General features: G+C 36.6%; 1 protein-coding gene across 5 annotated transcripts in view; it reads right to left on the reverse strand.

The window, feature by feature from the left end:
- Positions 1-1,479: 1,479 nt before the first annotated feature.
- The window catches only part of TTBK2 (tau tubulin kinase 2), a 75,501-nt gene continuing 64,096 nt past the window's right edge, over positions 1,480-12,884 (reverse strand). For all 5 annotated transcript variants that reach the window (XM_021533523.3, XM_021533524.3, XM_021533521.4 and 2 more), the window contains 2 exons: positions 2,958-4,225; positions 1,480-1,988 (listed from right to left, as the gene is read on the reverse strand). In XM_021533523.3, the coding sequence (XP_021389198.3) occupies positions 1,520-1,988; positions 2,958-4,225 (1,737 nt within the window). In that variant the 3' untranslated portion in view covers positions 1,480-1,519. The remainder of the gene's footprint in view (positions 1,989-2,957; positions 4,226-12,884) is intronic.

Consider the following 12,884-nt stretch of genomic DNA (forward strand, 5'->3'; position numbering starts at 1 on the left):
CTATGCATCCAGAGTCTCCACAACAGGAATCATTACAGAGGAGAGCTGGCTGCATCTTTCTCAGGCTTGTGTTCTTGTCTGTCTCTATTCTGACCCACTATGCTTTTCTGAATATAGCAAAAGGTGCTGTGTACCTTTCATCCCCTGCAGGGTTGCCGCAGAGCACAAGATGTTACTAAGTAACTACTAATAAAGTTGGAGGAATTAAACAGCATGGACTTTTTAATAAGAGTCAACAAAGCTTGGCTATCAAAAACACATTTGGCAAACTGAATTACAAGAATCCAATATAAAAATATCTCAGATTTCTTTCCATATCTTTTGCTTTGATGATTAATATTCTTACCCAGAATTTTGAAAGGGTGTTAAGTATATTTCCGTCACCCCTAACCTATCAAGTTCATAAAGTAGACAATTTCCTCATCTCTGTTTCATCTTTCATGATTTTAGAAAACAAATTACCAAAAACCCGAAACTTGATTGGTAATCATCTCTGCATTGCAAGAACTTAAACTGTGGTTTAAGTTATCCATAACTAATGGAAAAACAAAAGTCAGCAAGCAATAACAAAGGTTCTTTGTTTAGTTGAATTAAGACGGTAAAGAAAGGTTCTTATTTTCTAACTTCTATTGCATTTTATTGTAAATCTGCATCATCCAGTGAAGGGCACACATCTACTCCTTTCTCTTATTTCTTAGGAAGGAATGCTTTTCCTAATCCTACGAAACATGGTTTGAAGAACCCTCCTATGACTCCCAGAAAACTGTATGATATAGAACAGAGAATTGGCTTCTTAGATCCTAATTACAGCTAAACAAATTTCTAAATATTATTGGTACAAAAACATCTTGTCAAATATTAATTTTTAACATTTCATCAGTGTCAAGAGGGGTAAGGTATATGATACTTAGGTAAGAAATCTGTGCCATGATAGGGGACAAAATAAGCACTCAGTGAGTGACTCAGAGGTGAGATCATCTCAAAATGGAAGAAATTTATAAGGTAGAAATATAATCTTCTTAAGTGTGTGCTTTTTTAAAACTGCAGAGAAATGCTCGAACAGTACCTATCTCCCTAGTAGTGACATAATTTTGGGAATAACTGTTTCGGGCTTTCTTACATACTCCTTGAGTATCCAAGGCCTTAAATAATTGGCCACATCTTCTAACTAAGGAAACTAAACTCATTGAGATTAATACCATTTTAAAACACTCACCTTCAAGATACTTTTTCACTCCAAATACATTGCACCTCTTTGACTACCCAGCCATTCTTACCCTGGCCTCTACTTCCCATCTTGTGGATCTGCTTGCTGCCTGCTCTAAGGCAAAGCCTGGACACTTATTTACACAGAATGCTTTCTCATGAATAGTTTACAATGGCTACTTTCTTTAAAATGTGCAGATTCAACACCTTTTTTTTAATATACCTTTTTTGATTATTTTTTTAAATACACAGTACACAGACACAACATGCATCAGATTTAGGAGGAGACTTTATACCTGTCAAGACCCAATTCCTATCTGCTAAGCTTAGTAGTTGATTTGCTCTTTCCTGTGGAAGTCTTAGTGTTTGGGGAATGGTGGAAAGAACTGCCAGATCCTTTCAGACCATTCTTGCTTGTTTTGTTGCAGCAGTGCTCTTGTTGGCAGGATCTCCTAGAAGATGAAGAGCCTGAATGGCTAGGAGGCGATTTACTCCTCCCAAAATGGGGGGATGAACTCCTCTGATCGTGATGGGATCTCCCAGCCCGGGACGGAGAAGAACTGGCAGTACGGGGTAAAGAAGAGCTCCTAGGGGAGGCACTGGGACTGCGTCGGGGGATGACTGGGCTCTTGGGTGGTGTTTTTGGACTGTGAGGAGATCCCGGACTTTTACACTGGGTAGAACTCCTTGGTCTTTGAGATCCATTCTGAAGGATTTGAGCCAGACGAGAGATAAGATCCGAATCCGAGTTGCTACTGCCTAGGACTCTGTATCTGCGCAACCTTAAGAAGAAACAAAGAAAGATTATTTCCACCTATTCACTCAAATTCAAATAGAAACTCTGTATCACTAAGGAGGAGCTTGCATTGCTGGACAGATATGTGGAACTCAACTTTCCTGTTATGTACAGGTGTTTGGATCTAGGCTTTGGTTTCTGTGCTGTTCAGATCAACATAGTGTTTATATTTACATTAACTCACTCACATAAGCAGCCTCAGTGTTTACAGGATAATGGGAATTTCCTGGTGGGGTTGGAAGAAGTGCACTGAAGAGCAGTGCTTATTGCCGTTTCGGAGGGGTACATCCATTCCTGCACACCATCAGCGCACTCCCATACACAATTTTAAGGGATGACAAGACCCACTGCAACTTCCTTCAAAGGATTTTACACTACTTTATCAAAATTATCCTTATCTTGGGAATGTAGACACTGACAAAACTACATTGCGGTTGTCTGCATATAGACGTGGCAAATGGGAGGTCTTCTAAAATTCACTCTGCCCTCCTTTAACTAGTTGGTTTACTTAGACATGATCTGAGCATAGCCAATTGACTCAATGGTGATGGCTGGAGTCTCCAACTATTTGCAATGTCTACATTAAGAACAGATTCATTTTCAAGGGGGCTAAATACAACAGCTCCTAAAAATTTCTACGGGTTTGTAAATAACCAGCAGTTCTGGAAAAGTGACCCCACTTTAATAAAATGGGTAGATTGTCAGGTTTCAAAACACTGAATGCACATCTATTGATGTTTTAGCTTTAACACTGAACCAGGCTCATTCTTGTGTAGCAGCTTCTTCTCTATTCATTCTCCAACAATGTAGGTTTCTCAGAGAATTGAAGCCCAGCATTTTTTTAAAAAGCAGTTAGAGGGTGGAACTTCTACAGCACTACATCCTGCACAGTAACTGCAGTCTAGTTCAAATCCATTTTCAATCTGAAAATCTATTTCTATTTTCTCTGCATTACCTAGCTTCTACCCCAGGTCTAATAGGCGGTTTTCCTGGTGGCGGCCGAGGAAAGAACTGAGCTGAACTTGAACTGGTGACTTGATCAGTGGTTGCCCAAGACACTGGTCTTGGAATCTTGCTTTTTCTGGACTGAGGGCTGCTTGGAGATAAAGAGCTATCTTCATTCTGCTTGCTGAAATGAGAGTCCAGTGTCAATCTAGAAAATGAAGCTAAGACATCATCCTCAGAAAATGGTACTGGAGCAGCAGCCATTTTTTCCTCCAGTGACTTATCAGAGGCACTTGAGAGGTCACCAATGAAAGATTTGAGCTGTCTCTTTTCCATAAGTAATTTGACCAAGTCTGTTTGATGGGCCTTTTTTAGAAGAAGCTTTTCCTTTGCAGAAACAGAAGAGGAATCTGACATTGAGTCTATCTCTTGTGCTAAAACTGGGATTCGACTCTGCCTGAATACAAAAGAAGATTTAACAGTGTCCTTCTTAGATCGATAAGAATTCTCATTTTCTGAAATGCAGTGGAATAACTCTCCATTTCTGGGAGCATTTTTCTCTTTTTTATTCTCCCGCTGCAAAATAGTAGTAAGGGCCACTTGATGGCATTTCAGGTCTTGGCTATGGACTTCCTCCTTATCAGAATGAAAACCATTTTCCTGAATGGTTGCTGTTTTGCTTGCCTGTCTATTAACATGTGTGTTAGTAAGTCTTGAGGGAGACAATTCTGATGTTTTAGGTGCTATTGACTTCAGAACTTCATCTTGATTTGGCACCAAACAGACAGGCTTTGACTTTGATTCTTGAGCTGCTTCAGTATTTGTTAGAGGTTCTTCCTCTGCAGATTTTGAGTTTCCTGGCAAAGAAGAATTCTGTTCTTTGCTTAGCATTTCAATGGCATCCTCAGAAACCACTGCAAGCCCTTCTTCCTCAGCCTCCTCCACAGGAATATTTCCAAATTCTTTCTCTTCCTGTATCCCATTGTGTTCAGGTAGGTCCTTTTGGTCACAGTCCAGAAGACCGAGAGAGTCTTTGACAAGTCCTCCCCTGTCAAGCACCTCTTGGCTAATATTAAGTACCAAATCTGGTCTGCCGGCACAAGCTGGAAGTCCATCTTCTGTCCCAACCAAACCTGGCAAACTTTCCTTTGGAGAGGAAAGTTCCACAGTGTGTTCTACAGATTGACCATCCTGCTCTCTTCTCTCCAGCTGGTGGCCATAGTGAAAGCTCTCTGAAGCAGACTGTGTGGATGCCACTGAAGGTCTGGGTATTGTTATCTGCATTGGAAAATTAAAAGAAAAGGGTGAGAAACTTGGGAATGTTATACAAGTAACATCCTTTAAATAGCATCTTTGGTTGCACATCTTCAAGATACATTATATAATGATTCCTATGAATCACAATGTTCAAATAATACCTGACTTCATAACGTACATGTAGATAATTAGAAAAAAAAATAGTCTATCACCCCAAGACAGAAATACATAAAAGGCAAAAAAAACACAATGTCAGTGAAAAATGCTGCAATTAGCAACCCCCTGGAAATCAATCCAACCTAACAGGCAGATTTTTTACTCTTAGAATACTCTTAGAATAAGTTGTATCTAAATGTAAAATCTTTAACAAGTACACAACAATATTTCTAGACAAATGCAGAAGACAAAGAACACAGTGACATTTAGATTCAGAAATTCCCTACTCTTAATATATTTTAGCTGGAAAAAGAACCTCTCTGAGTATCTAGTATTAGTTATTACTTTTCCTACTGAACTTATGCCCCATTTTAACTAAGTAACCTGGTTAGGATATCTCCTTACCTAAGGTGATTAAAGACATTCAAAAAGTAAATACTTACATATCTAAATCCCCTAACAGGTCTGATCCAATAGATACACGTAAAGCACTCCTAAAACCTCGATATATCAATAAGTCATATTCCCTCTGAGAAACAATTGGTTATGATGAGCACTGTCTTTGGCACACAGCTTAAATATTAGAGTATGTGTCCAGGAAATGGGAAACCTCCATTCATATCTCTCTCTACTTGAAGGGCATAAACCCACTTCCTATAGTTCCCATCAAAAAGGGAAAATACCCAAATTGAGTTGTTTATCACCTTCTTAATTGAAGTTGTTTATCGCCTTCCCACTTGAAGACAGCCAACTATACAGACACAAATGCAAGAATCATGAGGTGGGAGGGTTAGACAGCACATACACAAGTTTTGTCTGTGGAGACATGGGAGGAATGCACTCTCACATGAAGAACTTATATATCTCACATTCTGGCTTACATATATTTGATGGAGTAAGTTGGTGTAAAAAGTAAAAAAATATTTACAAATCAAAGGGCTACTATTACATCTTTTTCTACATGGACAGGGAGTTCAGCTCTGTGTTTCTTTCTATTATGTAGCCTCACGAATCTGACACAATTTTTACTCAACAGAAAGTGGAAGCTGGGGTCTGAGTTTGGTTAAAACACTTTCTTGATTCACTACTGGTAGAAAAGACAACTAGTGGAGTGTTGATAGAATTCTGCTATGTTATAATACAGATTGTATTTGACTTTGTTAGAGAAATTATACACAGTGCTGAGCTGAGCTTACTAGGCTTGTGCAAGAGCTAGTACATAGGTACTACTTTCAGTAGAAACCAAACCAAACCAAAAAAAAGCCACAGAGAGAGTAAGGGATTGCAGTAAGGGTCTACTTTTTGTCTCCTTTATTATTTGTTTTCAAGCTTGGGCCAATACAGTCATCCATGTTTGCTGAATTAAAATGGTACATTGAGGAAAAATCTGAGGTTACTTAGTTTGGGCAAAACAGTCCTCTATTCCTCTTACTCTCAGTCCAGGTTCTTTCATCTGAAAAAACGCTATTTCCCCTTTGAGTAAGTGAAGTGTTTCTTAGTGCAAAAGATTTCTTCTGAGAGAATCGAAGAACATCAGTTCAGCTACAGAAAGAACAGAGGAAATAATATTCTCTTTAAAAGTGCCTTTCCATAATTAGATCATTTAGTGTCTAAGTCTTGAGTGTTAAAAAAACAGTTTACGGAGAACTCTAAGGAGTTCTCTCCTTAGAGGAAAATGGATAATACTGGAGGGAAAAAAAAAAAACAAGGAAAAAAGATCTATGAAACAGGGGAACTGTCCCATAGGTTTTCATACATATGTAGGATGCTTGAGGTAGCCTACATTGAAGGACTTGCTTTCATATGACAGAGGAACTTATTTTGGCCTGTCAGACAAAAATCATCAGCTTGCTTAAAAATTCTGATCTACAATCTGGCTAAAAGTGGGTTCAGGAAATTTTAATGCAATATTATCCTTGGAAGAGGAGGTTCACATTTTGGAGTGATCAGATGGGCATTTGATGTCCACTGAGCTCTGTCTTAAGCTTATTTCAATACCTTATTCTCCAGGGCTGCAGATGCAACTCAGAAGTAAGGACATGTAAATATTTCCTTTTTCAAACTTTTCACTTCATGAGCTAATTGAGTTGCCAATCCAAAACTCAGGATTAAAATACCAGAGTTATCATCCACATACCTGAGGGATGACTTCCCTCAGAATAGAGGGTGTCCTCTGACACCCTGAATGATCAGGGTGTCCTCTCAACTTACAGAGATGAGACAACCTTAGGCATTTGCTTTCAGAAGGGTATTTATCTATTTGATATATTTCCAGAAGAACTGCAATTGCAAATAAATCCTCCTTTGCTCAAATACATTTACATTAAAACACTCTTCTCCTTGTGACACCTCTCTCATATGTCAATTCTTTGCTAGAAGAAAGCAGCTCTCAAATGAAGTTAATTTACATTTTTCAATAGACTTCATATCCTTTGCCACATCTGGAGAGAGAATTTTCTAGTCTTCCCAACTCATCTTGGCCATACAGATTTAACCCTTACATTGAAGAAAGAGGAGACTAAGCTTGTTGAACAATCAAATAGGCAGGAGCTATTTTTGAAAAAGAAATATTGAACAAATGGAGAAAAGGATACTAGGTGACTAAGTATCAATAAAGATGTGGTACTACTGAATAATTCATACTTTCAGAAAAGGCTTTTTGAACACATATATCACGTTCATGATATTTATTCACTAACAAACAAAATCTTCTATTCTCACATGGTCAATAAACCTCTTATTAGTCTTCTCAAAGTACAAGAACTAGATTATATCCCCGTTCAACTTGACACTTCATCTATATGTTCAATAAATTTAAATGGGTAATCATAAATGATCCTCATATTTTTATTTCTTGTGACACTAAATACTCTTCTATCCTATGAGATTTTTATGGTTAATTATGTTAATTATGTAAAACACTGAACCTAAGGAACAAAGATTACTATTCATCTAAGACATAAAATATGAGGAATACAACTTAAAATCCTACCTTTCAACTCACTATAACTGGTTTATAACACTGATTATAGCAATTCCCATACTTCAACAGGAGTTATGTGATACAACAGATGACTAAAAATGGCTGAGACAATATATGGAACAATGAATTCAAGGTTCTCCGTTCACTCCAAAATATTTGAATGAAATTACTGCGACCACAGTCTTGAATCTTTTGGCCATTTCTAAAATAATTTCCTAATTCCCTTATGTTTCCTCAAATTCACACTTGAACCAAGATGAGAAATTATCCTGCATTTCTTCAGAAAATTTTGTAAGACAGTGTCAAGACGGAAAAAGAACAAAACAACAACATAAATATCTCTGAGACATCCTTTACAGGATCTGATAAACTTTCCTTCTTTTAAACCTTTGACAGGTTGCAATAGTAAGTGATATGTGTGCATGAATGCCTCTGTGTACATATACAGCTAATTGTAGAGGAATGAAATACTGAATTTAGGTCTGCAAAGTCGCCAAATTGGAAAGACATGAAGGTGTGAATATGGATTATTGTACATTATCAGCAATAGCTTCTTCATTCCACGCACGATGTCTGATACTTCTGCATGTCAAGGGCTTTCAGGACTTCGGGCCTCTTAGAGAAAAGGTGTGCAGATCTGTTTCCTGCTAATCCTTTCATTATTTGTAATTTTTCATATTAATATATTATCATTATATTACTGGACATTCTGAAGACACTTCACCTAATCAGTTTACTCTTCAGAACATCTTTCCTACTTCAGTAAACCTTGAAGCTTTTGTATCCAGGAGATTAAACCCCCCACATCTTTTCTCTTTTCCCTGCTTCTTTTTCACCTATGGTTAGCTCTATAGCCAGTAGGAACAAAACTAACCTTGGCACAAGTCTGCAACTGCAACTCTGATTCACAAGACCAAAAAATCTCCCTAAATCTTTCCAGTTCACCAGCTTCCTCTTACTTCATGAGATTTTCTTTACTTGCATCACTTACTTTCTATTTCCTTGCACAATATTATGCCTCTGCAAAGAAATTTGAACTGCAGGTTGTAAGAAAGAGCCAAGGGTATACAATGCACTGTCCTGTAATTTACTGTCAGTGCCATTCTCACACAAGTAAACCACTGCCACACTTTATATCTTGGGAGACAGCTCACAGCTTCCTGTTCCTGTTCAGAACAGACCCACCTCCCAAAATCCTCCCTACCTACTACTATCCCTCCTACTGACTTTCTAGAGTGCAGTCTTTTGTACCCCTTATATTCCATTCCCAGATTAAGCTCACAGTAGGGAAGTTAAGATAATTAATTTTATGTTTACTAAAGTATATTGGCTGTTTCTACAAAAAGACTAATAGGGTGATAAATAGGAGAAACATATGGCTGTAATTCATATGCTATGGAAGATTAGACTAGAGATTATTGTAAATTTTGATACTGAATCCTTATCAATAGCCCCATATATACAGTATTGCAAGGACTGCAGGCATTTGTAGGAACTGCTGGGTCTCAGGACACCATCATTTTTTAGTAGAAACTCACATGTAGCAGGCCCTAATCCTAGACTAAAGAGAAGTAACATATGAAGATTTTTTCTAGCTATCTGAAAAGAGGCATATGTTGCTCTCCACAGCTCTTCAGGTATATTATTTCTTCTACAATGTTAATTTTGGCATTGATTTACGTGGAAGTTGCAAGAAATGGGAAGAGGGTGGAAAAAGATGCAGAGCTATAAATGGACAACCGTGTTTCCTGAAACATCTTTACGTATTTTATACTAATGAAACTATGATGTTAGAAAAACGTAATAAATCATGCATGTTTTCTATAGGATTGGCATTTTAAAAGAGTAATTTTAAAAAAAATTTTAACTTTAAGGACAGACAACAATAACTGCAAGTTGTGATTACAAATTTTGGGAATCAGAAAAACACTGCTGATGCCAGAAACCACAGACATGTAAAACAATTATAACTTTTGAATGTTTGGGGTTTTTTGACTCAATGTATGCAGATGCTATTACCACAGCTAAGTCCAGACCTTCATGGCTTTTCTGCAGCTTCTAGAGGAGAAACCTGCAGAAGCAGAATGGTCAAAATGGTTCTGTCACTACAAATGGAAACATTCTCTACAGCAACACACTACTTGGGAAAAGGTAAGTCATTCATGCTGACTTGCTTGTCCTCAACTCTTAATTACCTAATTTACAACTGGAAAACTTTCCATTGGAAGAATTTAACATGCTGTACAATTTAGTTCTTCTTTACACCAAAGGCAGATGAGAAAAAAGTATGCCTGAAGAATTTCCTTCAGACAAAAGACTGCTCTGAAAAGGTAACATTTAGATGTCTATGTATCAAGTAATTTCCTCTGACACTTCGATAAAAGTAAAAAATAAAAATTTTTACTTGTTTGCACTAGAGAAAGTGTATAGAAGAAAACTCTTCTAGAAACATCATTATCAATACAAAATCCAGTTGCTTAAAAGAATGTAAGTCAGAGTAAAATGTATTGAAAAATTAATGGTTATTAACAATTACCCTGTCATGAACAAGCTGGTACAACATCTGCACAGTTTCCCTACTTAAAAAAATCAAATCTACCGTGTATGAAACAGTTCTCGTAGCTACAAGCTGGACTAACTCCTTGAATTTCTGTCTTGATTAAAACAGGGAAGAACCTAACTTAAACCTTGTGCTGACTCCATATAGTTTCCATCAGGATAGGTAACCAGAGGCGTAACAATTCTGTAAAATCTGAAATTAAAGCTTTTTTTCTACAGACAAACTATGGTTTTATCCATGGCAGCAGTAAAAACACAGACTCGCCAAACAGAAGAAACCTCTTCCCTCGTTTCTTTCAAGAACACATCTATTTTTGATAATGTCCTGTGTCTTTAAAATGAAGTTCAGAAGAGGATTTTAGATGATATTTTAAATTCTAAACCAGAGTGTTAACTAGCTGAGTTTTAGAGCAATCCTGCCATACATGACAGGTAAATAACATTGACAAATTTGAAAAGAACACTTTGGGGTTTCGTTTGTCTATTTATGGTCTAAAAGGGATTGTTAAATGTGAAAACCAATGTAAATGTTCATTCTCTTGCTATTGCAGACTAGCAAAACATATTAAATTCATTAATAAAAAAGAACAAAATTCACAACAATTATATGCACTCCTAGCTCATAAACCTGAAACAGCTAAAATTTAAAAAAAACAATTATAAGGGATATGCATTATTTCTCTAAATAACCCCTGAACACATCAAGAAGTCTTACCTTATTCTTCCCTATGTCCCTGAATTCCAGTGAGATGCTTAAAAATTAAGGTAATTTTTTCAACTCAGATCACTATATTATTTCTCATCTTGGATACAAGTATGAACATGATGGCTTGAATTTCCATAGCTTCTTGTGTGGGAAGATTTCAGAACATTTTGCAACTAATTATATAAGTATATAATTACAAAATATTTTTAAATGTTGCAGTAAGGTATAAATTTGAGAATTTTAAGACAGAAGAGAAAATATTTGTATAAATGCCTGCTAATTCTAATTGCTTAACCTGAGAGACACAGATTAGCCTTCCCTAACACATTGAATAACCATAAAATAATTAAATTTAAATTAAATTAAATCCTGCACATACCAAATTAAGCATACTGAAAAAAATGAAAATATACCTGAATGACAGACAAAACTGGAATCCACCTTTGTTAAGGGCTGTATCATATTGTAGAGCAGCTAGTTTAAAATTATTCTAGATTGCTGCCATGCCTAGAAGAGGTGTTCATTATCTTATTGGAGAATTAGAGCTGAGAAACCAGAGATAAAAATCTGCAGTCACTGATTTTGATTGTTTCTTAAGACACAGCTGCACATTTAGCACTACAGCTACTTCAGCAGTATCTTCTCACACAGCCCTGGCCAGTAGTTGCTGCACTCACATCACCTTTACCACTGACCTCACACAACACCGAATGCGGCTCTCTAAATGAGCAGAGAACTCATCTGGTTGAAAAATTTGCAGAAAGGAAGAAAAGTGTTAGGTTTCCAGAGGATTTGCTGTACAATTTGACCACGCTGTAGATGAGAAGGACACTAATAGCACACCAGATACACTTTTCAGACCCAAATACAAAGAATTCATCTGGTTTATTTGAGAGCTTTAATGCTACCACATGCTTTTCTTTATGCTGCAAGTTGAATAAATAAGGAGAGCTGAAGGAAAACACCCCAATTCTCTTTCATAATTTATGTATGGCAAGAAAGGAGACCTCTATTGAGCAAATATAGACCAACCTACATCCTATAGCCTCTCTGCACTAGTAAGCAGAGAATATACAGAGATTTCATGCTATCTGATACCAAAGTACAGGCAGATAGGTTAGAGCTCCTGAACCCCATTCATAAAAAATCTGGAAAGAAAGTTGCTTTGCTTGATTCCAGAAACAGATGTATCATTTCTTATTTTTTATGAAAAGTAAATTCAAAAATACAGATCCCTGACCTCTGAAATTCATTAGTTATGAATGCTGAACCAAATTGCAGACAGAACAAGAGACGTGAAAATATATTCAGTACCAAATATTGACACAGATTAACATGAATGACAAAATTCCTTTAAATATTTAAGATAGGTCAAAAAGATAAGGACTTGCAAAAGTTTTTGAATTCTTCAGTGAGCCATAAAGTATATGAGGCTTTCATTGTTGGAATGAACTAAACAATCACATGCTTGTACTTTCCATAGGAAATGACAAACTGGTAATTCTTAACACAGTTATGACTTTCAAATCACAGCTCAAAAAGCAACACAGCAGTCAAGCACTTACCAGGCAAAAGGAAAGAAGATGCTTAATGTTCACTCCACCAAGTAGCAGCACCTGGCACAATGCCAGGTCTTCTTCACATGACAAAGTACATAACTTTGCAGCCCTTATTAACATTGCAGCTGTATTTATTTTTGGGTACTAAGGAATCCAGAGAAGACCCTCTGTGCCAACTTGCTTTTCCTGAGCATTGTGCACATTTTACTAAGTTTGCTAATTACACCTGTAATAAATTCTGATTGAAAAACTTAAATCATAACTATAGAGATAAAAAAAAAAAAAACAAACCAACAACCAAAAATTAAGGTCATCTTGCATCCTAGGATATAAACCAATGCTGAAAAATACTGAAGCTTAACTCCTAATGAGTTAATTTCTCCTAGGTCCCTTTCCCTACTCAATATGTCAGCTTCCTCATCATGAAGATGTGGTATTTTGGTATCCCATCAAGCTCACAATCATGAACATTGGGGAGCTATTGTTCGTTTTTTATACATTGAGCACAGATTTTTTTTTTTTTTTTAATATTCAGCTAAAAAATAGTCAGGAGTTTGCCTCGTTATCACACACCAATGATCCTACAGAATTTTGAAAGTAACTAAGCTTAATTAATTACTTTTAATATCAATACTCCTGTTCATTCTTCACTGAAAAAAATAAAAACTGTTTGTAATATAGAACTTTTTATACATTGGAAATGAAAGGCAACACAAA

The sequence above is a fragment of the Lonchura striata genome, chromosome 5, assembly GCF_050655825.1.
Source record: "Lonchura striata isolate lonStrDom1 chromosome 5, ASM5065582v1, whole genome shotgun sequence".
Classification (NCBI taxonomy): Eukaryota; Metazoa; Chordata; class Aves; order Passeriformes; family Estrildidae; genus Lonchura; species Lonchura striata.